Source organism: Netta rufina (assembly GCF_964035555.1).
Source record: "Netta rufina genome assembly, chromosome: 5".
NCBI lineage: Eukaryota > Metazoa > Chordata > Aves > Anseriformes > Anatidae > Netta > Netta rufina.
The window spans coordinates 21,609,988-21,635,985 of NC_140128.1; the positions used below are offsets into that span (position 1 = coordinate 21,609,988).

The 25,998-nt window shown below is 35.1% G+C and overlaps 1 protein-coding gene across 1 annotated transcript in view; it reads right to left on the reverse strand.

The window, feature by feature from the left end:
* Nucleotides 1-1,102: 1,102 nt before the first annotated feature.
* SCFD1 (sec1 family domain containing 1) overlaps nt 1,103-25,998 on the reverse strand; it is a 43,228-nt gene continuing 18,332 nt past the window's right edge. The window contains exons 15-25 of the mRNA XM_084287290.1: nt 20,200-20,296; nt 16,476-16,546; nt 15,415-15,494; nt 14,785-14,847; nt 13,747-13,822; nt 12,802-12,855; nt 8,107-8,159; nt 6,924-6,957; nt 5,605-5,670; nt 2,322-2,390; nt 1,103-1,305 (exon numbers count right to left, since the gene is read on the reverse strand). Coding sequence (XP_084143416.1) covers nt 1,282-1,305; nt 2,322-2,390; nt 5,605-5,670; nt 6,924-6,957; nt 8,107-8,159; nt 12,802-12,855; nt 13,747-13,822; nt 14,785-14,847; nt 15,415-15,494; nt 16,476-16,546; nt 20,200-20,296 — 687 coding nt within the window. The 3' untranslated portion in view covers nt 1,103-1,281. The remainder of the gene's footprint in view (nt 1,306-2,321; nt 2,391-5,604; nt 5,671-6,923; nt 6,958-8,106; nt 8,160-12,801; nt 12,856-13,746; nt 13,823-14,784; nt 14,848-15,414; nt 15,495-16,475; nt 16,547-20,199; nt 20,297-25,998) is intronic.

Sequence of the window (25,998 nt, forward strand, 5' to 3'; positions counted from 1 at the left end):
GCTTTTCTTTAAATGAGAATATAGGCTCCAGGGCAGACCTGCCAGTCCTGAGACTTGAAAACTGAGGGTTAGTGACAAAGAACTACTGTAACTTCCCTAGTTCCACAGAGGTATTTAGGGAAAAGGACCGTGTAACAAAAAAACAGCATGTAATACCTCAGGTTGTATTAAATTAGAGATTTTAATGTTCACTGAGATCTTTAAGACTGATGATACACCAAAACTCAAACATCTACTTTGCAGAGGAAAGAGAGGAATGTTTAAAGTATTGAAATCGTCTTTATCTCTTTTTGAAGACATATTATTGCTTTTGAAAGCAGCAATGCTGCTTTCAGAAAGGACATTTCTGTAAGGCAGAGACCTACAGCTATAAAGAGGTGTTGTTGCCTTCTCTCAGTTCCTGCACATGCTCTCCAGAGTTTTCATTACTGGTGGAAGTTAATTATGTTATGAGATTCTCTGAACTACTGCCCACTCCTAAACTGGCTCTACCTAATGCAATTGTTAATAAGCGTATTTTAAATATGCACTTAGAAAAACAGAGCTGTATTTAAGAGCTGCCCTGTGGTTAGGGCTTGGTTTCTTCCCAAACATAACAGTCAAAGCAACAGTGCAGAAGAAAATTATTGAAGGCTTTATAGTTTGCGAATGTGTAGGCAAGTAGATGAATGGAAATATGTAACCTGATAAGAAAAGCTAAATTACTGTATCAAAAACTTGTACTGAAGGTAACTTCCAAGTACATCTTTGGATCATTAAGCAAAGCCTGCACAAATGTAAGCAGACCTAAAAGAACTTCAGTGAAGTAAAAGCATAACAAGTGGAAGCCAGAGTTCTCTTGCACTAAGGCCGTTTGTCTGTGATCCTAAAAGGCAGTTTTGTCCTTTTCAGTTTTGTTAAATGAAGATAGCTGGCTTTCAAGAACACGTCTCCTAAAGACAGACTTGACCTTTTCTTCAAACTATTGCTTTGTTTACTGTAACTGAAATTATGAGATCTTGAAAATGCTATGCTTTTCAGACAGCTCTGTCATACACCATAGTTAATATTGCAGTTAGAAAGTAATGATATGAAACTTACCCTCAACAAAAATGTATCAGGTTTTAAGGTTTATTTCAGAAATGCTGATATACACGGTATTAATTACAGTTCTTTTTAAAAGTTATGTTAATGGAGTTGTTTTGAGTTTTAATATAATGACAAAATTATAGATATGAAGATATCTGAATGCTGTAAGAATTCTTCTTGTCACATTGCCATCCAGGTCACAGTATTTCAGTCTTATTTCTGGCCAAGCTGGGACAGCTGCATGTGAAGACACAAAAAACAGGTTGGTAACTTTATTCTTTCAGTGCAACGAATATCCAGTTCATACAGTAAACATTTGTCTGATAACCTCTGGTAATTTCTTATATCCAAAAGCATGCTAGTAACAGAATTTTTAATGTGTACCTTCACAGGGGAGGATCTGGGTTTCATATCATATGATATGGTTAAATTTCAGTGTTAAAGGAATAGTACATACAGTCGGTCTTGAAAGAACAAAGAAACTAATAAGCTGACTGAAGAGCTATAAGCTGATAGTACTGTTTGTTTCGTTTCCTTTGAGTGCAACAAGAATGAATATATTTCTTCAAAATGTAGGTCTGAATAACAATTTATTCTCTTTTTGGGAAAAAGTAAAACTATAGGTAGCAGTTGGGTACTATAGGTAGCATACTGATGGGCTATTATTACTGATTGCTGTGAATATGTGTTTTTCATTTATATTGGAAAGAGTGAGAGAAGTAATGGCAATTATAAGTTTATTAACAGTTTTAAAAAGACTGATTTTAATATAGGTGTGAGCAACCTGAAGTTCCCCTTATGCCAGTACTCATAAATTTATAACAAAATTTAGGACAAAAGTTTCAAGATCATAGTTGAGTAGCAATCTTAAGCTGTAAGGGTTGCTAGAGTAGCCTGGGAAGACATGCTATTTGAGGAAAGTATCAAGAACAGGTTTTTTCGTTTTTTGTATTTTTTCCTGTTAGGATTCCTAAGGCAATTATTATGAGTTCAACTGCATTACTTGTGAACTCACATGGACAATACAGGCCAAGAAGTTAAACAAAATTAGCAATGACTCCAACCCCCACACTACAAACAGGTGAAAACAGAGTAATAAGTACATTAATTTGTCACAGCAATTTGTTTTTGTGTTTAAAAAAACAAACAAACCATTGAGAGCTATAAATCTAAAAAATAAAAATAAAAGTTATGGAAATAATATTTATTACTGTAAGCAGTGTTATGATGGTGTTGCTGTCAAAGGTACCTACCTGTTTTATAAATTGTGTAGCATTAAAAAGTTCACTGCAGCCATAGAGGACATGTTTGCCTTGTTTACCCTAATAAAAAGAAAAGTCAGGAAGAAATTGTGTGTTCAACAGAGCAGCAGAAGTGGCTTTAACTAAGTGCATACCAAAAACTTATTTCTTGACAATTTTTAAGTCCTACACTTTTTGTCAAAAAAAAAAAAAAAAAAGGTTTAGTTGGTCCACCACAGGAAAAAATAATAATTAAATTGAAGCGGAAAAGAAGAGTTGAGGCCTAAAGACGTGGAAAAATGTGGCATTATACACTTTTCAGCTCATCAGAATGTTAAGTTCTTTGATGCATCTACGAATGGCTTGGGGAAAGTAATAACCTTATCTGAAAGGTCCCCCTCGCTGCTGCCTCCAACAAAAAAAGAACAACCCCTATCCCCTAGAACAACTGGGCATTGCTGTAAGAATAGTAACAGCGTATTTCTGTTGTATTACAGCCAGAAAGCTTCTGTCATTTGTTTCCCTATGATGATGTTTGAGGCAGATTTTTTTTATTTGTGAAATTTATTTTGAGCTCTGTTGGATACATAATAATCCTAGTTTGCAGTGAACAGTTTCATAGTATTTGTTTGATAATGCATCATTTTAGAAGTGAAAACCTGTATAAGTAATACAGTTTCAGACTGGATTTACTACCGGTGGTGGGCTAATAATGCCATGGTTCCTTGAAGTTCAAGTATAGGCTTCAGAAATCTGTTTCACTGCTAAATTAACTTGAAATTTTCCCTATTAGTCAAATTTCTGCAATTTAAAAAACAGAAAACACCTTCATGTTGGTATTTTCTGCTATATGTGGGTTATAAATATATAGTTATATAAATAAGCAGTATATAAACAGTTATATATAACAGTAAAAGTTATATATATGTATATAGTTAGGAGAATGGGCAAGACAAGAACAGCACAAGGAGGCCTATCTGCGTAAACTTATTTTTTTACTGACAGGAAGTTAAAGCTTACTTATTAAAGAGCAAAATAGGAATACAAGCCCTCACAAAACAATTTTGTTCCGTATATGTTGCCACTCGTGCTGTTTCAGCAGAAAGTCACAGAAGCAGATTCTAACAGTCAGTAGCTGGTGGTCACATGCTAATAGGGGAGATGGTAATCCTGGTTCAAGTCCTCATCTTTATTAATTTTGAGTGGTTTGTGGTAATAAGCTATTCTTGTCTCTGAGCAGGAACTCGAGCTTACTTCTTCCCATGTTTCAGGCCAGTCTTTAATCGAGGCCTGAAGAGGTAAGGTTTTAATCTAAAACTGTTTTGACAGATATATTTTGACAGATTCGGTTTTCAGTAATATGAATGAATAGCCTTTAAGGAAAAATAAAAATAAAACAAACTCAAACACTAGAAAGAATTGTGAAACAGGACTGTTGCCTTTCAGGCAGCTCTAAAATACACATTCCTGTACAATTCCGGTCTTACATAAAATCACAGAATCATTTAGGTTGGAAAAGACCTCTTAGATCATATAGTCTAACGAGACAATAACGGTGAGGCAGGCTTCCCCCTTGGGAGGTCATATCCCACTGATCAAGTACACAGTCTGACCAGGGAAATGTCCAGCACACTTCAGCTCTAACAACTAATCGTGAAGATCATGATCATCTCTGTCTACAGATTCCAGAACAACAACAACAGAAAACCTATGCCCGATCTCTCATTCTCCACAAGATCTAACATTACTATTATTCCTGAAGCTTTCAGTTCCATCTGTTCTCTCCCTCTGCTTACCCTATCACTTCCTGCTTGCCCTCTTACTCCTCAGAAACTTCAGATTCTTGCCTCTTCTATACGAAAAAGTGGGTGTTTAGCTTGCCATCCTGTAAAAGTTCTGTATATAGATATGTATATGCATACACAGCTAACCTCAGCTATGTCAGTATGCAGCTAGGTATCTAAGCAGTATATTAGTCTCTGACAAAATCAGGTTTATTTTAGTAGGACTAACAAATACACATGTTGATGGCCGTCTTTTGAATTGGTACGGCACCTGAAACAGCTTTGGGTAAACTAAGGAGCAAGCAAAAAGTTTGACAGTGCACTCTGCTACAGTTAGAATGTTCTAAATAGTTTGAAGGATATTTTAAGTGCTAAGGTGAACCTAAACAATTTCTGTAACTTTCCTTCTCCTCTCCTTTCCCCTATTCAGACCAGCTATGTTCCAAAATGGCTACTCCAGGAGGAAAACAGCCTAGCTCACAAGTTCTAACTCCCTGTTTTGTGTTATTTACTAGAACAGAAAATTATGAAGCGCTTGTTACATGAAAGAGGTATTTTTCAGTTACTAATATTTCATATTTATTCTTTTCTAGGAAAGCCTTCAATGTAATGCACCACAGGACAGGAAGATAGTAAAATCAGTTACCTCACCAGCATGGTACTGTAAGGTAAAATCAGGCAGGAAGAATGGTATGCTGCTGCTCTTAAGTAATATATTTCCTAATTCTAAATTTTATCAAGGTAAGCACTTGCATCTAATTCCTGCCCCTGCAAGAATTCTAATGATTTGGTTACTTTTCTCCCTCCACTGTTTTTTGGTATGTGTGTTCTGTTAGGCTGGCAACCTTGAACCAGAGATGTTAAATCCCTTACACCACCATTACATAGCTGGTTACACATTTTCTTCTTTGTGCATATGATAACTCCTATCATATCTACACACCATCAAATCTTATCTACACACAATCAAATGATCCATCATTTCAAGAATGAGTTGCCTTTAACTCATCGGCAAAAACCTCTAAATGTAGGTAAGTAGTAAATGCTGAGATACTGATGTGTAGATTTTGTCCAGAGGAGTTGTGGATGCCCCATCCTTGGAAGTGTTTAAGGTCAGGTTGGATGGGGCTTTGAACAACTTGGTCTGGTGGGAGGTGCCCCTGCCCATGGCAGGAGGGCTGGAATTAAGTGACCTTTAAGGTCCTTTCCAACCCAAACCATTCCATGATGTCAACATGATCTTTGCTTTGACAGCATATCCTCTGCATTCAGAAGTGCAGCATTAACAAAAATACCAGAACCAACTGTTCTTCTGAATTAACAATCCTCATTTTCTACCAATTTCTCAGATACATTTTTTTCCTCTAGATGGTATATATAATATTAACGTAAAAGCTAATTTTGTAAGATTTAATCTTCCAAATATTAAATGTTAGAGAGCTTGCTCAAATTGGTTTCTATCTGTAAGTTAGATTAAGTAAGTTAATCACAACCAAAAGAAGTGTACGTACCTTTATGTAGTCAATAAGATTTTGATATTCAATGTAGTTGCCTCCTCCAACTACAAACACTATTGCCTAAAATGCAACACACACAATAAGAATATGCAAATTCTTAACATTTCAGTAGTAAACTATATACCAAATCATTAAACATATAGCAAGTCATCTCAATCACACTTAGACTAAGAACTGCATAAAACTTCACTAGCTCTCTACTTGAAATAATAGTTTCATTAGGATGCAGAATAGCAAGCAGAATGATTTTAACATGTCACTTTATTCTAAGATGTCATTTTATTTCTAAGAAATACTTGAAACTTACATAGTTTCAAGATACTACATTTTTCTGTGGAGATGTCTCTAGTGTCCATAAAAACAGTTAAAGTATTTTCATGGATTCTTAAGAACTAATTTGGGAAACGAATAAAATACTTTTGTTATGAAGAAACACGTTTTCATTGTCCTTCCCTTTCCCACTTGCTACTAGTAATAATAACATTAAGAGCCATCGGTATTTCCTGGGCTGTGTTTAAAAGCAGAACAATTAATGAACAGAATATGGAGACTTAATAGTTGCATGTTTTTTGTTAACGTTCATTCTGCAAAACTGTTTGACCATATGAATTTGTGTAGTTTCTATGTTACTACTGTCATTTTTGCTATGACCATCTATACGACACCATGAGGTATCATTAGTTCTGCTCAAGAGGATAATTAAGACATTTCAAGAGAAATCAGAGATGTCTGTCTATTGCCAAGGCAAAAATTTTGCCAATGAAACTTGGTAATAAGTTACCTTGGTAATGAATAGATAAGGCTGTTTCTATTTGCAAACATTTATGTTGAAAAAGACTAAAAGTTACAGGCATTTGTGTACAATGAAAATGGAGCAACCACTAACACTGATTGTTTTTTTTTTTCCTTAAATTACAGGGACTGTTCAAAATACTGACACGTAACTCAGTGGTCAACATTACTGTTCAAGACTGTAGAAGTTTAAATTCAGAGAACATGCTAAAGCTCTGATATAAAAATAGGGGTGTTAATTTACTGAGTACCCAATTGTGGTGTTACTAAATTACTCTTAATTATCTCAAGAAGCATTTTCTTATTTTTTTTTCCCCTCCACTGTTAGTCTTATTACGTCTAGTATTAATTGCAATTAGATGGTAGGCTGAAGTCTTTTCAAAGGACTGTGTAAGCACTAAGTGTTTCTTGCAAACAGGACCTCTCATTTTCTTAATCATAATCATCAAAAATGACTAGTAATTTAGAATTTATTTTTTTTTAATACCTGAACACCAAAAAGTAATTTCTACATGACTTACCTCCTGGAATGGATTTTTGTTTCTTGGAACTGAGCTATTTAAAAAAAAGTATATCTTATTAGATATTGATTGAAATATGCAAAATGTAAGTATTTTATATCATGTACAAGGTTATGAAATACTAAATATTAGACAAGAATTTAAAATAGAATACTAATTGCCTTTCTGCATTCATCTGAAGTATTTTATTTAAGCGATTTGTTTTGAAAAGTCATCATCCATTCTACAGAAACAAACGAATAAATGGGAGTTTTCCTTCATCAGTTTTAAGGCTGCTGTTTGAATCATGAGCTTTATGACAACACTTCTTTTTGAGCTTTTAAGCTCAAATTCTAGTGCTGCTAGCCAGAAACACAAATATAATGACATACGAATAAAAACAAAATCTTCATTAGCATGGTTTATGACACAAACCCTGCCTCCTGGAATAACCTCCTGGTTAACTTGATAAGTCAATCAGTTTGTGGTGCCTGCGGATACTCTTATTAATGCTTCAAAATCTCAGAAATGACTACAGGCAGCAGGTACGTGTCACAGCTACACCATTACGATTAAGAGGTTTTACGGAGGAAGTTACGGTTAGGGTGGTAGGGAAAATCCTCCAAAAAATGTTACAAAAGCAGAATGAAACAATTAAAGTTGCAATTAAAATGAAAGAAAATACACATTTTTCTTTGATGCCTTCAAAATCTACTTACCTTTGAAGTTACACAGGCTGTAATAATATTTTCAAGTAAAACATAGATAATTCTCTGAAATTTGCTTCCTCCTACTTATTCTACTGGAAATATAGTTTGCATGATTCAAGAACAGAGGAAGTCAGGACAAATAAAATTCTTATTTAATGCAAATGACTAAAACCAGGTCCGGATCTACTTTATCCATATTCATCCAGTAATAAACCCCCACAATTAAATCAGCTTATTATCTCATAGCTGTGATGAAAATTATTTTTTGAAGCTATGTTAAAATTAAGAATCATCTCCATGTCTTTTTTGCAGTGTTACACAGATTTATCTGGTTGATCCAGTTTCCGGTTGTGAATTCCTTCAATATCAACTGTGTTGTCTTAGAATGAATAATTAGAGGTATTATGTAGTCAGCAAGGAAAATAAGAATGATTTTTTTAAGTTAGCCTTTTCATGGCATAGAAGGAAACAAGCAAAACTCACAGTAAACTTACCTGTCACTGCCTCGTAGCATCTTGGGATCAAAATATCGGTAGTCATCTGTCTCCTATTAAAAAGCATATTTTAGTTTCAAAAAAAAAAATAATTTTGGCTTATGTATTTCTGTACGTTACATTAAGTATCATTTAAACCAATGTAATTTCCCAATTTAGCAGATACCATCATTCAAAATTAATTGTGACATCCACATATACTTTACTTACATACTTGTACATAACTGAACCAGTACAGAAAAACAAGAGAGAATTATGAACTGCATCTGATTCATCTACAATTGACTATTACACACTTTCCAAAAAATACATCAGTTGCATAACAAACAGAAAGGCAACATGCAGAAAAAAAATATTAAGGTGTCACCAGCTTCAGAGGACCATCATGCGGTTATAAATGTTCAAATTTTCCAGAGAACAGCTAGTGATTTAATACTATAAACCAAAACACTTCTATGGCAATGAATGCTAAGTACAAGATAGATCAAAATCTGCTACTGTTATGAAACTTACCGTTTCATTTCATGATTTATGACTACTATTAAACCAAAATTAAGCTTGTGAAGAAATGAGTTCCACAAGAATTTGAAAAGTCTGTCTAAACTATTTTTTTTTTTTTTCCTTCATGCAGAACACTGAGACGCTTCCAATATTTTTATTGGCAACAAGCAGGATTTTTGCCAACTCTTAACATAAGAAAAACAAAGCTTCTTAATAACTGCTTCTGACAACTGTGTGGCTTGCATCTGTTCCTATACTACGTTTTTCATCCAGGTACTGTGATGTTTAATTTATGGATAAATTGCATACAGGACTAAAGTGGTTTTCATTTGGGTGCTTACATGCAAGACCTGTGTTTTGATGATTCTATAGAACAGAAATCTCCAGTAGTAGACAAGTTATCTGGGGAATTCACTAGAGCTCACACAGCATAACTATCTCTAATATTACAAAATATTTAGTATACATGTGGTAGTATGGTATTTGGTACACACAAAGAAAATCTATTTGAGATTAAGGACCTCTGCAAATACATAAAATAAGTCTCTTATCCTCAAGTTTGTCTTTTTAAAAAACTTTAGATCTAATTTCACACTGAATCTCTGTAAAATGCTTTTATACACTCCACTGGGAATTTCAGCAGAATTTGCAGTCTGCCAGCATTCATGATTTTGGCAGCCTGTTTTATAAAGGTGGTATAGCAACTCTGAAGTAATGAGCGAACTAGGAACACAGAGATACTACCAGACTGAAACAGAGATGTAAACAGAAACCTTTTACTTAAAAATAATTATCATCCGAGGCTGCAGGAAAATAAAAATCTTCTGCTTTAAGCAATGTCTATTCTGCCAACACAGACAATTGTATAGAGATGTCCTTACACGGCTGAATTTTATTCAGGAATAAATTTCAGGCTATTTAAATCGATTTTCAAGCTTTCAAATTAAAATGGAGAAAGACCCATGGAAATATCCTTGCAGCTCAGGCTGTATTTGGTTTTCTGCTGAAGCTAATATGATCAGTTTGAATTAAGGAAGTCCCCCAGTTTTAGAACTTCTTTGTTCTAATGCACGAAAAGTAAACATATGCTATATCTCTAAGCCTAGAAGTTACCATATTCACTGAAAGAGATGACATTAATGAAAATACAGTTCCTTTCGTATATATCATAAGCAAGTCACTACAAATGTACATATGGTATTGATTGACTAAATTCTTTCTGTGACTTTGTGATAATAGTATTAAAAGTTTGTACATCAAATATTGTCTGTACTCAAGAATCAAACCATTTTATGTAAATTGTTCAATTTACTATCTATAGATGAAAATTTGTATATATTTGACTATATGTTTTGCATGTGTGTTCAGAAAATTTAAGGTTAGGTATCACTAAATAGAGATTAAAAACCAGACAACTATGTTATTAGATTTATAAATAGAACATTCCTTTATGAATCATAATTTCAAAAGCAATTAATAAAAACCTGCTTTGATCAATGTCATTATTTTAAAAACAACAGTAACAAAAACCACACTGGTTACTTTAAGGTCATCATGTTTCAGAACAAGTATTGCAAGAGAAAGTCTAGCTGTAGTTAAACAGTCCAGACAAAAATCACAGGATGGTATTACTGCCCCTATGAACTACTCTATCCATTCCTGCTCTGAGGAACTTGGAAAGCACAGGTGTAGACATTTGTCCTTCCTAGTAAATGGCCTTGTGAGATTAAACAAGCACTAGGGACAATCAACGTAAAGATCAATTTAAAGACAACTGCAGACAATTTTTACACAGCATGAGCATACCATTCAGAATAGATTCAAAATTTTAACTGACAGTATTTGTGAATGTTAGTGGTGTAAGTTGCACATTTAATGAATATAGTTTGTTGTATTTTATATTGGGAATATAATTTAAATTATTTGCATTTGTTGTAATGCCTGCTTGACTTCTGAATATTCTGTCTTGCATAAAACTTTTATCTGTGTGTACATTTAACTTGATTGCTGTGGTTGGCCAGTAAGGTTCAATGAACTATAAAGGAGATAATGTAAAAAAGAGATTTTTTTTTTTCCTGTGTCATATCCCCTCCCTTTCTTTTTGCCATAGTTTTGTATTCTGGGGGTGGAAAAGGACCTCAAACATCTGAAGATGAGCAGAGGCCACAATGCTGTGTTTCTACATGCAGCCTTTTTACAGGTACGATTTCATTTTGGTTTATCCTACAGCAAGCCTAAACATTCCATGGTAACTCCCTGGCTTTCTTGTGTTAGTTGAAAGGGGGAACCTACCTACTGAGAAAGTTGCTGTCACTTTTCCTACACGTTAAGAGAATCTTTCTTTAGGGCTTGCCTGGTCCCCTGTGACTTGAAAAGTAGGACTCCCTGTTTTGGGTCACAAATTCTAGTCACTGACATGTTAGCGTAACATGAAGTCACAGACAGGCAGATAATCTCAATCCCTCCTTTTTCAAGTGAGAAGATCAATGTTTTCTCCAATTTACCAAGGGGAAATGTGGCTGTTTTCTGTAAATACAACGTGACAATATCAAGTCAGGAAAAATGACTTGTAAACTTTTCCAAATCAATTTCTAAATTAGGAACCCAAGAAAAGTAGTGTTTATTTTGAAGTTTCTCAAAATAAACTGGTTTCCTGGTAAAAGTTTACTGGTAACCTAAGTTACCAGTAGTTTTTAATTTCAGATTACCATATTAAGTGTTCTGAGTGACCTCTACTGGTTGACTAGATAAAATTAGCCCTGCACATCTTTTCCAAGTCTTGCAAAAAGGAACAACAATCAACTCTGCTGCTGAAAATGGCACAAATTTCTTGGTTAATTAACAGAAGACAATTTTTTTGCCTAACAATCTTGACATGTTATCTATAAAGTACAGTTTAAAAAAAAATACAATTACTTGCATATTGATCATTTTCCTGTTTTACTATTGTTTATCTCTCTTTACATATTGTTAGTACCTGAAGCTGCAAGTAGACTAAGAGTATTTCAAATCTGGTGAGTTTTGTTACTCACCAGGCATACCCATATTTCTGTCATAAACACTGCAGCACAGAATTAAAACCTACCATTAAACCTCTTGGCACTGGCTAACTCACAAGAGGATGCACAGATGAGGGAATTGCTAACTAACATATTGGCATTCCATATTAAAGAGGTAAAGATGGGTCAGTGGATGTAAATGGCTGACCAGCTCTGAATAGCCAAAAAGTGTTAGTTAACTAGCAGAAATCATTAAGCATCATCGTGAAAATCCATCTAGAATTAAAAAAATCCATGCATTTTTTATATTTTTTTTAAAACATTTGTGAAGCATAACAGTGCAAAAATCAGATTTTTTGTTACTAACCCAGAACGTTCTAATGATGAAAACAAAGGGATTTACCTTAACCTCTTTCTAGGTATACAAATAAACCAGGGTGAGCTACTACAATTTTCTCTCCAATTCTGATGTCTAAATATGTAGTAAATATGTAAATATAAACTAAATACGTAGTAAAAAAAAGACAGCTTTGACTGCAAACTACGTAGAAAAGATTTTGGGCTATTTTTAGCCAAATCTTGTAAATTCTAGTAAATGTCTTGACTGTACACCAAGCACTTAAACATTTCAAAACTTCAGTAACTTAGGCAAGTCTCAGTACACTCTCACAGGAACAAGAAGACTTTACTGACAACAAACAAACATCATTTCAAACTGAAAGACTACTGACATTTTCTTCTAAATAACAAAAAATTTTCTTCTAAATAACAAACCTTTAAAGATGTGGAAAACAAAATTTTCTGCAATAAGCCCATTTACAACTACTTGACTTTTGAATTTGTACTCTTAAATAATTACTTTGATTCAAAGAAAACTTCAGACCACAATAGAACTTTTAGAAATTCAGGAGCAACAGAAACTCAGTATAATACAAAAGTAATAGAAGCTCAGAATAGAACTGCTCCCACAAAACAGAAGTTCCACTGAGACACAATAAATTGTCATGACTTAGAACCTACCTTTATGCTGAAAAATCTTATGAAATAGTTATGAAAATGGTTCTATTACTGAGATACACTGTGACTAGATTTAACTCTATTATCACAAACAAAACATAGCTCTGGCATATTACGTATCACAGCATAAAGATGTCATTTGTTCCATCTCTTTCTGTGTGAAGGCAATTATACTCACAGGGTTTGACTTCATCTCCATAAGGTTGTCCAATATACGTGTGACTGGTAGATTCTGTTAAACAAAATGAGAAATTAATATAATGCTGGAGATAACTAGGAATTATTCACAGGTACACCATTATTTATGGACCAGGAAACTCAAATGACAGCTACACTTGCCTGGAATGCCCTAAGAAAGGATTTAACTTACTGTAATGCAAAATAATATCCTTGAATCGTGTTGGCAAACATTATTTCTATTGCTCATTTTAATTCTATTTCAATAGTAATATAGTACTTCCAAATCTAAGAAAATTTACTTTTCTTTTTACAGTTTTGGAAAATTGCACTTTTTATGGTAGTCACTCATCTACTGCTTCAGTCTTTTTATTATAGCAAATAGAAAGCCTTCACAGGAAATATTTTCTGTTCTCCCACAGTGAAGCTGATCCACCTTCAAGCCTAACCCCAGTGCCAAAGTCTTTATTAGTGGGAGCTAAGTTTCAGGTTGCTGTCTGTTACTTAGGTGGAAAATTGGAAATGCTTCAATTGTAACTGAAGGGAGAATGAATGCTTTGAGCCTTTCGATCATCCTGGAACAGCTGCATTTAATACATGATGTTCTAAGCAAAGGTGCAGAGGACTTTTCATGTTCATGAAGGTCTAGTCTATTTTAAATATTTCACAGCTGCTTTTTTTTTTATTGCTGAAATGAGTCTTAAAACCTAACTCCTTACAAATGGAGGCATTCAAAGACAATTTAAACATTATTCATTACTTACCAAAAAACTAAAAACCACAAAGTGCGAGACACATCCAACAGCAGAGGTTGGTGGCGTTGTTTACTGTACAACTAACTTTATTAGTATGACAGAGGTAAAGAAAGGTGTTTTTCTAAATGTTCACAATGCTTACTTGATAGGCTAATTTTATTGTTATTATTTATATTGGTCTTTAAACTTACTTGTTGCTTCAGTACCAAGTTCTTCACACCTTCCATCACAAACTGTGATCCTGTATTCATAACACGTGAAAACAGACTGAAAAACAAAATAAAGATGATATGTAAGATTTATTTTTTTTAATTTGCATTCTCAAGCTTGATATAGCTTATATATTAAATTTCCATTAAAGCTGATGCAATTTAGGTACTAATTCATTCAATTTTTTCACACCACATGGCAACCACCTGTATGGGAATATATACCTGTCATCTAATAACTAGATCCTCACCTATTAGTAGAAGTCGTGTTCTCTACTCTGCTTCACTAAACAGTTTTAAAAATAAACTTCAGTAGTGTAAGGATTTGAGTGTTGTTTGTTTTTTTTTCAAGTGAGTGTCTTAATCACAAGAGTTAGCAGAAATGCTCAGTGTATTTCCGACCTACCAAACAGTAATTTTTCCAAGTGAGACAGTATCAGCATTCTCTCTAAACACGCTGTGACAGTCTCCTTATGACAGTCACAGCGCATTTCTGAAAGTACTGCTAATAATGAGGATTCTGTATGGGATAATAAATAACTGCACCTTTGACTGATCTGACGGACAACCCGTCCAGGAGATCCTAAAGAAAAAGAAGCACATTCTTTCATCCCAGCCAGTCTTCAAGCCCTGGAGAGAACTCATTTTGAATGCACAGGGCTGTTCTTATCTTCTGCCATTGATTAAATAAGGCTCAACATTATGGCTGTCTTAGCTTCATTTCAATATGCTGAATTCTTCTCCTATAAGAACCTGTATATTTAACGTGCAGGCATACAAGTATCACTATGTTAAGTTACTTTCTGGATTTAGCCACATATCTTGCAATTTTCCTGTGCATAAATCCTGTGCACTGTTAAGAGGAGATAAGTAGTTCTGTAATTGTGTCTAAATATTTATTTATTTACAAATAGAGAAATATTTCATTCTGAGCCATGTACAGAACTAATTACGCTTTTGGTACTACTGAAATAAGCTAAAAGAACCCAAAGACTTACAAAAAATTAATCAAAAGCATACCCCAAAGGTTTTGGCGTAGTGTTTCCGTAGCTGGTTGGAGCCGAAGCCATCTTGGTGAAAGCCCTGTGAAAGCAGGGGTAGAGATCAAATGCTTCGTCTCATGGCATATCCTGCTGCAGAATGTTCCACTCTGGTCATTTGAAAGTGAAAATACTTTTGCTTCTCAAACTGTTTCAGAAAGTAACTGTTTATTACATGCATCCCTTTTGTCTAGAGCTACAGTGGTTAAAGAACTGAAAGGAATTTGATTTTATATTTAAAATACAGAGAATTTATTTTTATAACATCTGTAACTACAGCAACTGATAGACAGCATGGCCATCTGGTAACATATCACTAAATCTGGAGTCTGAACTAGCCCAACTTTTCACTGATTTCAGTGCATTGTTTCTGGGTTGGATAATTTAGGACACCGATACGTGTCACGTTCAGCAGAGTTCTGGCATTCAGAGTTCAATTGTAAAATAAGATTTTGCATGTATTACCATAACAACAACAGCAAAACATTATGCCAGAACAAATGTTTAAGGATAATTTGCAATGTATAAGAAGTAATACATAATTCTTTGATACCAACGCTGTATTCTGTAAAATTACCCGATTACATAGGAGAAAAATGAAGTTACTTACTTCCACTGTTTTATGTAATTCAAAGGAGCAAGATTGCAACCTGCATCTGTCAGTGCTTTTTTATACTGCTCCAGATCAATCTGAAATTACAAAGTGGAGAAGTGCAACAGATTTACACTATTCTTAACTCCCTCCATGTGGAATACAAGATATCCTTACCTAAATATTACATGTAAAGCATTGGCAACCAAAGTTAAAAAACAATTACAAAGTCCATCCTCTACCAAATATGAAAATACACCTTAAAATGCAATTTGCTATGATTGCTATTTTATTTGATGCTATTTTGCTATTTTCATTTTTACTAAATTTAACTGTATTTGTGGAATTAAACCAGTCCACTTTGAGCTAAGAGAACAGTCTGTTATATCAGCATCTTTCAAAAACCTGACAGAAATCTCGTTTCCATAAAATGGAACAACAGTGACTAATAACAATGAAGAGAAGTTTACATAGAAGTTCTTGTACATTTATAAGAATAGTTTCTTTGCCTAATCTAACATTTTTTTTCCAGATAGAGCCAGTACAGCAGTTCACCACAAAATGATTCGTTATCTATATTAATTCCTTATTACATATTTCTACAATACAATAAAAAACTTCATCATAAGCTCAAAAGAACTATTAAGAAATTGCCTCCTGAATTAGTCAGATACTGACATTAAAACAGTTCTACATTATGTATCTGCTAGTCAACAAACCAAATTATTTTTGAATATACAAGGATAGGGTGAAAAGAGTCATTAACTTTTTTTTTTTAAATCTACTTATATTGGGCAGTAGAGCAGAATGATGAAAATTGTGCCCAGATGGGTCTTGTAGGGACTCTTGACTAAATGTTTCCAAAGATTATCTTCCTTCTCACTAGCCATTCATATCCTTTGCAATAGTAGCTAATGCTTTGTGAACAGATTACCTGGTAACACTACCCAATGTACTTAAAGTTGTAATATTGATCTGGGCATTTCATACTTCTCTTCAAAGAGAAGGAGAAATACCTATATTTAATGCTGAGACAAAACAGAAAAATCCTGATTGGTAAGATTTAATAAAGGACATACCTCTGAAGGTGCCTGAGCTGAGCTTATGTAATAGATAAGAAATAGACGCATTTTGTCTTCTGGAGTTCCTGCTGCAGTGAAATAAATAAAAAAAAAATCGTTACTATGCTATGTTAATTGCCCTTCAGTAATAATACATCTGTATATTCAAGCCTTTAGTTAAGATGGTACTTGTTACTTCTAAGCATGGCCCTGTTTGGCATATACAGCAGTAAAAGATATTTGGCAATTTTACTAAAAATTGGGTTAGACTGGCTCACTGTTTCTGAGTTACACTTGCCAAGCTTGCTTGTAACAAATACTATTCTTCAAGTAACATACAACTAAGTTACCTACTGACATTATGTCTTGTTTTATAAGGGGACTGTAAGCATTAAAAGGCAGTAATCTTTGAAAAAGACTGAAGAAAAGCATAAAAGTAAAAGCCATGGCTTTTTTTTTTTTTTTTTTTTTTTTTACCTCTACGATTTGTTTATGTAGCTTTAGAGTTGTCTGTATTGAAATACTTGAGGACTGCAAAAGCACTTATGTGAACCTTTGGTCAGGAACAAATGCTGAGCTTTTAACTTGTCTTCAAGAAGGATTTTACTTCTTGAATCACTTATCATCACACCATTCCTTGGGGAACACTGCTCCAGTTTCTTGAGAACCATTACCAATGGCAATCAAAATTCATCTCTGCCACATCAAAATGACGATGTGACCATCCATGTCATTCTTAGATTATATAGATATAACCTACTATACCAGGTTTTGAACAGCATCTACTTTTTTTCCTCGAACAGGATCACTATTAGTAAAAAGCATAGTTTAAATGCAAGATTTCAGAAGTACAACTTCTCAAAACAAACATTTCAAAGTTGTAATTCAACACTTTGTTAGAAAAGCATGTTACCTTTAGGTATAGTTCAATATTTTAAAAAGTGCACTTTTCTGTACTTGTAGGGAAGAAAAAGTTTATTTATTTATTTTTTTCTTCCTAACTATGGACTGTAGATAATGACAGCAGGGATCACCTAGTCTAATATGCAACTTCTGTTTGTAAGGGAGCATATACTTAGTTTGACAGAAGTTAAGAATTACACTTCTTAGTAAGCACTGTCATAATGAACATTTATGACTTGGTACAATTCTTTTTCTAGGAAATAAGTTTTAAACAGTAAGCTAGAAAATCAAGAACTGAAAAAAAAAAAACTTTGCATCATTGGAACTAAAAGCCAACTTGCCAGTTTATAGCTTTTGTCAATACGTTCTAGAACTTAACAGCATTCCCATGCCCACAAAACTCCTAGAAGGCTTGTACTCATGGAAGCTAAGAGGTCTCACTTAGACATGAGTAGGTGATATTTTCTCTTACAAAAATAACTAAGTCTTAGGAAAACCACTCTTTCTGGCAAAAATACTTTAAGCATACTGCTGATATAAACCATAGCTATGACAAACAATGATAAGACTCAGGACAGCTGCCTGTAAAGCATTTGCTTTTTTCTAAGCTATGGTCTTGTACTGGGTCTGGCTGGAATGTTAACTTTCCCTGCAGCAGGGTCTGTGACTGCATGGAAGGTGGGAGCGGTAAATATGCTGAAGAAAACTTGACAAACCTAACATAGAACAACTTCATCTTAAATTCAAAAATTAGCTGGAAGCCTTTAGGGCTACTGCTCGACTATTAGAGCAAAGCAAAACCAGTAACTTCAGTTTTACCACCACTGCAAGGCAGCTAATTGTCACAAGTAGTAAATTACTATACGACAGTAAAAATGGGAGACTGAAGCTGTTAAGTGGTCAACTCTAAGTGCTATTGTGAAGGGCTTTGCAGATACTGTCCACAAGGCAGGTATCCCACAGATAATACAAACAAGTAAATCACCACTGCAAGTGTTGGCAGACTTGAGGCATTAGTTCTTCAAAACAAATGTTCGCTGCTGGTATCTCACAGCAAATCACACAATTGGAAGCTGGTCAGTTTTACAAGATAGCATACTCTGAAATAATCACACTACCTACATTTATATCCTTTTGTTATATAAATGTCTTAAATCTAGGCAAAGCATATGAAATTCTAAGGAGTTACTGTGAACATCTCAATATTTAACTTATGAAGGGAAACTGTAGCTTGGATGTCCAATCTTTCTCTTCTGTAAACCCAAGATCTTTGTTAAAAGAAATGTTGATATGATACATCAAGCTTGGAAAACAATTAGATACAGACTGCAATCTGAATATGCATAGGAAATGTCAGTTCATGTAAAAAGTAATTGATCCAGTAGGATATGCTGGCAAGCATAATGATTTCTGTTTTAATATATAATCATCAACTGTTCATGCAAACATTAGGAGTTGAAATCAAAATATTATACCAACAGCTAATTCTGAACATGGAAAAGGACTACTTTGTATTGTTGATTAATAGAAGTGAAGATTGTCTATATTCTAATTAACTTCCTGGTAACAACAGATTTCTACTGAATTACAGATTGATATCTGACATTATAGATTTTCTGAAAGTTAGTTTCTAGTCTTGATCCAATGAGATCTGTAAAACTTTAGCTCAGACTTCCACCAACCATCTATGACTTCTACTGCCTTCTGACTCTATAACGCAGACACTAATAAAAGATTTTTAAAAATCAACAGGTTTTATATGTATTCTTCCTTCCCAGCGGAATCATTACAGAAACTCCAAGCATATATTATGTTCAGTATGCAGCTACAAGACTATACATACAAGCATGCAATAACAAAACATTTTCTTAAAGAGCACACTGGGAAAAGAGCAGAGACTTGGGGTCTCTAAAACCTTAAGGTTTGCCAATACACTTGCCAATATTCCCTATTGCGCACAGGTCTGTGTTCATAACCTAGGTTTTACAATCTTCTTCAGGTTATTTTGTTCCTGCTGACTGCTATCAGATCCCACTGGAATCCATCAGTGTGTTGTAACATACTTCAGGTTGTAAAAGGCTGCAATGACGGTTACGTGAGGCCACTGCCTCTATGCCATGATACCACAAAAAGCCAAGAACCCGTTCTATCTCAGCTCTTTACAGAAAGGCCCCTAGTGACTCTTGATGGTAGAGAACCAGAGCATCACCCAGTCTGTAAAGCTTTGTTATGTATGAGCCATATACGAAGCAGCTGTAACGCTCTGCTCCTAGACATTGAAAACGGACATGCTGCCACAGGTGGGTCAAGGTATATAAAACCTCAGCTGAGTCTTCCAGCTAAGTGGCCAATTTATGTCTTGGTTCCCTTCTCTACACCTTCTCACACCCACCTTTTCCCCCCCTCGCCCCCTCACACAAGCAAAAGCTACCGACACCACTACTCCCTGACCTAACCAAATCCTATGAAATGCCCCGTTCCGTTCTGGTTTTACAATAGATGCATTCCAAAACATGCAGTGGGATTCTAAAGAACCAGGACTGTTCAGAGCGCACAATTCCATGCTATATTAGTAAATACTGGAGAAGCACAGAAGTTAAAATTTTTTGATCTTCAGAAACAAGGGGTTAGGAATGGATTTTAATGGAGCTGCAAAAGTTGCCAGTATTTTGGAAATTACTCAACCTAATAATTAATTCTCTAGACTGCTACTAAAACCAGTAAAAAGCTCTTTCCTTCACAGATCTTGCACAGCTTGCATATACGTTCTTTATGGTGTGTATAGGCTTATTGCATCTCTTAACAATGTTGACACAAAGTTCAGATTTAAAGTACTCACCATCTGGGTCAGAAATCATGTCCAGGAGAGATTTATCCAAAGTGGATTTGCTCATTATTTTCTCCTCATATTCAAAATACACGTCCAGCTTTCTCGCCTGTTTAAGAATAAGTGTTAGGATTATCATCTTCACACTGGGAAGAATATTTCTTTCCTCTTTAAAAAGGTACATAGTTTTAGTTATCAAGACTGTTTTTAGAAAATTCTTTTTAAGTAAATTGCCAGAAAAAATAACTAATGCTAGCCTTCGTCAATTCCAGAAACTTGATGCTTATGTAATTCTCATATCAGAAGCAAAAATGCAAGTTAAGCAACTTGTTAAGAGGTCTGACATGCAAATATTCAACTGGAATAGGAGCTTTGTTTTCAACTATGCTTTTGCTGTAGCTGAAAGCTACATGCCATCATAAATAGTATTATGCTGTAGTAAGATAAGTGAATGCTATATCAAACTTATGCTGAACATCAAGTCTCTCCATCAACAAGACAATTAACTCAATGCAGCTAAACACAAGAAACTCCTGAATATGGTAAGGCATCAGTCCAGAGAAAAGTTGGTAGCTTTCCATTCAAATCTAAAGGGTTGGTACAAAATATCTCATTCACACTAATTATGAAGTTTCCATCTTTAGGCTATCTGGCTAACACTGGAAAAGAAGCCGCTCATTACACTATGACATACTTTTCACTTGCAATCACATCAATCACATGCAGACCAGGACGTGAACCTACCACCCCCTTTTATTTAAGAAGGATGTCACAGGTACTGCATGAAGTTAACGGGGAAAAGGCTTATGGAAGACCTCACGTGACTACTCAACTAATGACTGCATTACAGCACATCTGCACAAACAGCCAAGCTTTGCACGTCTGATCTTGAACTTTCAATCTGAATATACAAAAATGCATTTTAAAGTGTATTAAAAAATTTATGTTCCATCACAGATTATTGAGGTTTGAAAATTACCATGTAGTATCACAACAGATGTTACAAGTGCTCAGCTTACAAAACCTTAACGTCTGGCAACTGACTAAATTCTGGTGTTTGGACACCGTCAGCTATGCATTGGCTCCGAAAGAGAGAGACTGCAAGAGTGGATCTCCATCTCATTGCCTTGGAAGTATTTCAGCTCCAGATCATACCCACTGGGAGACTGAAATGGTATTGCCACATTGAAGCATGAGTCACTGGGGTTTTTCTCAGGTTAACAGATTCAGGAAATTTTGCCTGATAGCGCCGAGGCATGAAAAATTACTATGGCACCTTCTAACCTGGTGCAGTGGTTGGTGTAATGACAGCAACAGAAAAACTTTAGAAGTCTGGTTTTCATTTGTTTTTGATTCCTACTCATTTTTCTTTTCCTGAGATAACAAAGAAGGAAATAACACACAAAAAAAGAAGGAAACTCATTCTGAGTACTTTCAGTTTGGCAAAAAAGACTTACAGATGACAACACAAAATAAGTCACAAGAATATTTTAATATCATAAGCTGATTGCCAGAAGTTTTTGGAGGCAGCCCCTTGCTTCCCAGTATTATATACATAACAATTCCATTTCTCATTCACTACGTACTGAACACACCAAGAAAAGCAGTTACTTGTAGAAGAGCAACTTAATTTAAAACCTTTGTAGCGATTGTACTTGCAGCTTATAAAAGATAACTCTCTCTGAGGATAACAGTTACCATGAACCGTGCTGAAAAACTGACCACTCGCTACTTTGAGGGGCAGAAGGATGTCTTTTGTGTGTCATAGTGGCTACGATTACATAGAAGGTGTATGAGGTGACAAAAAAGGAGATGGAGGTTCTTTCAATCTGTATTTGCCTTGAACTCTATTAGAAGAGCAGTCACAGCCATATTTTGGTAGTTACACTGTGTAAAGACTGCCATTAATAATAACTTAGCTGAAAGGTAAAGTGATTACCAGTGGTCACAGTGCACTAGTTTAAAGTGAATAGAAGTGAACTACTAGCCTCCTTTCAGGTCCCTACTTCATGTGCAATTTGGTATCTGGCATGTCAGACGAGTTCTGTGACTCCTCTCCACGGCACTGTACAACTCTACAGTTCTTGTTTGTGTTATAGTTTCCTTAACTGTTTCTGGAGAGAAACAATTGCAAAGAAGCCACCACAATTTTTCTAGTCTTTCCATTCCTTGCTTTCTGTGATTTAAATACATTTGTAGCTCCTTATAAAGAGTTAAAGTCAATGCTTTTAAGCTTAAAATATTTTTCCCAGACAAAAGGCATCCAACAAACAAAGGATTGTCATGAAATCTGGAAACTTCATCTTAGGAAGATAAATATATTGTTGAATTTGGCAGTGCCTATATTATCTTAGCTGGTGTTCTGAACAAATATGTCTTAAACAGATGGCATCTAAAACTAGACAACATAAAATATATTAATTCAATATATTTGTTTACAGATCAACTTTTAAATAAAATTATATAATTTAAACATTAGATACTTTAAGAGCAGATTTACAGCTGTTAACTTATTTTGAGCACAAAATGCTTAAAATTCTTCTCAGCTATGTGCCACTTCGTGATTGTTTGGCTAAGACTACCAAACAAAACAGACTGCCTGCAGCCAAAAAAGCCTCACTGGTTGCATATATTCACTACGCTTAGAGCCTAAACAGAAACATTAATGGTACCTGTACATCTTAAATGGTACATCTTAAAAATTTTGGACAAATACTTTTGGGGTGTGAACTTAACACTGTTTGGGAAAAAGAAACAGACTGGAAATCCTAAAAAACTCAGTTCATTTATGTCTGTCAAGCTCCACCTCCTTTTTTGTCACCTCATTCACCTTCTATGTAATCGTAGCCACTATGACAAACAAAAGACATCCTTCTGCCCTCAAAATAGCGAGTGGTCAGTTCTTGAGCACACTTCACAGCATTAACTGTTAGATATATAACTGTCAGAGATAGTTATCTTTTATAAGCTGAAAGTAGGGACACCAGAGATAAGCACCAACATAAAATTTTCAATGTTTTGGCTGATATGACAGAAGCATGAACTAGTGAGATGGATCAATACGGTGAGTCTACTCAGCTCCTTCATCGGTAGGTAACTAACACCAAGGGTGCTAGCAAAGGTGCTACTTAAGGCAGTATTTTTCTTACACATGTATGCTAGGAATTAGGTGGACTACAAATAAGATTTCACATGGAGTACTGAATAGCCTTGAACTCTGCTAGTTAGCTTTTGAGGTATTTCCCAGACATGCCACATCAAGGAGAAAGTTACTTTCCAAAGAGCCCACTGTTCTAAGAAGTGCTGGTAAGAACCAGATGTTCCATTTAAGTAAGTGACATTTTGCTCACCTAGTGACAGACTCCCAGAGATGCCAAGAGAAAAAGCTAAGAGAATGAGCTAAACAATCCTGGAGATCCAATCACAGAATCACTTAGGTTGGCAAAGAGCTCTAGGACCATCAATTCCAATAGGACAAGACAGCAAGGAAGAGGTTCTTACGGGTGCCATGCCAGATAGCAAGGTGAAGAAAAATAATAAAAACTACTAATAAAATCAAGATGTGTGTACGTTTCCAGTTATTCCTTTCCTGCCTCCTGCTTTTCATTTCCTAATGTGACATCTTGTTCCACGCTAACACCATTCAGTAGACCTTTCTGGTTTCAATTCAGGGACAAGATCTTTATTGTAGTTAAAGCTCCACAGCTTAGCTTTTTTTTGCTCCCCCCCCCCCCCCCTTTTTTGGTGAAAACTTTCAACTTAGCATCCCTAGAAATAAGTTGTTAATAAGCCAAAGTTTATTTTAGGGTAAGATATTGAGACACACGGGAATCTCCACCTGAGTGCTGGACTCCAAGAGAGGCATAAAATTCCTTCACTTTTAAGCAGAAAAGTGGAAGCAGGATCCACTGAAATCTCTTATAGGGTCATTTTTGTAAGGCTTTGTAGGAGACTTCAATCCTCTTTACCGTACAAAGGTACTTCCTTTAAGAGAGTGAGAACATGCAGAAGACAACAAGATACACGTATTTTTAATTACTGGAAAGAATTTCTCAAAGATACTGACAGAAAACAGCCAAAAGTAACAGCCCACAGAAATCAACAGTAATAGTGTGGCTAGTCAGGCAATTATAGCCTGCTTCTATCAGGACAAAGACAAGCTCTAGGAGAAGGCTGGAGGTGGCAGACGGAGCCACTTTCCTTTGACTGAACTGTACCGAGCTACCCACAGAACAATGAAGGAAAGGTGACTGCAGCTGAATTCAGAAAAACCTCTAATTTCCTGGGAATTTACTTAATTACCAGTTCTGAATTACAGAGAACTGGCCTGGACCACTGTGACGTATACATTTTACTACATACACTTTTTCTGTTCACATGGCAAGACAAAACAGAACCGTTAAAATAGTGGAATTCTTTTACAAGGTATGTAATGGATAATTGGGAAGGCCATCCTGATAATTGAGTTATTCAAAGTATCAGGCCTTGAGATCAAGTAATAAAACTGGAGAAACATGGTAAGAAAGTTATGTAGGTATTCAACAAAATCCTAAGCTGAACAAGAGTTAGTAATCTAAGACATAATAATTTAAAATCCACAACTTAAATTCATAGGTATAGAATTCCAGCAATGATAACCTACCCCTCTCTGCATTTAATTGTTTTAGAAAAGCATAAGTGTACATGCCATACCTTGACATACTTCAGTAATCTAAGCATTCATAGGAGACATGCCAAGATATGTATTACTTGAAACTCTAAAGTAGGTAGAGAGATGCCCATAGTTCTAGTCTTAAAATTGTTAACAGTTGGGTACAGTCCTTCAGCCACCAGCTTCTTCAGAGAAAAAACAATGCAAAACAAGGACGCCTTTGTTCTAAGCGTTGACAATAAGTAGTTGATGATTCATTTAGTGCAGAAAGTGATGCATTCTTTCCGTCATTTCACTAAACGCAGATTTTCCAAAAAACTGCCAGGACCTTTGATTATGTGATTAATTTCTGGTTTCCTCTTGCTGTGTCTTAGAAAATGATCCAAGACCGCATGGAAAGCAGGTGTTAACTGAGCACTGAAGAAAAATTAAACTCAGTCTAATTAGAGCGGGTCTCATAGCATTCTTTACACTGACTCTCATACATGTAAGAAGAAAAAATGCTCAAATATTTACTGTAATAAAAAAGGTAAAACATAATGGACAATGCAAAGAATCTATTTTGAAGTCTGAAGGTACTTCAAGATCATTTTAAAAGTGAAAATAAAATAACCTGTAGAAAATCATGGTGCCTCACTAGCTCCTCGAGACCTGGGCACATGTCAAAAAAATTACCTTATCCTAATCTGGTTTCTGTATTTAAACAGATATAAAACATATTTTACCACAGCCTCAAGGTGCCATCACAATTTCTTTACGAAGTACTGGCTGAGAAACTGTTTTTTTGTGAAAATATTTCTGAGGAGTACATGAGGTAACATCTCATCCTGCATTTTAAAATTCCACAGCTTGAATTAGAAAAATTCTTTTTGTAACACTGAAGAGTAAAAAGAGAGGAGAAAACAGACAGGACAAAGGAAATGGAAGAAATTCTACAATCATTAGTGAAAAGGCTTTTCCATTGGTAAATTCCAATGGAAAAAAAAGATGTGTTTCTGCATTAACCTGAGTTTAGATAGTTCCTAAGTATTTGGAGAAGGAAGTGATTCTTTCTAAATCAAAAGAAACTGATAAAAGACAATGCATCATCAACATACTGAAGGAACTGCATTCCCATTTGTCTCATAAACTTCTTTGACAGCTTTTGACAGCTATAGAAG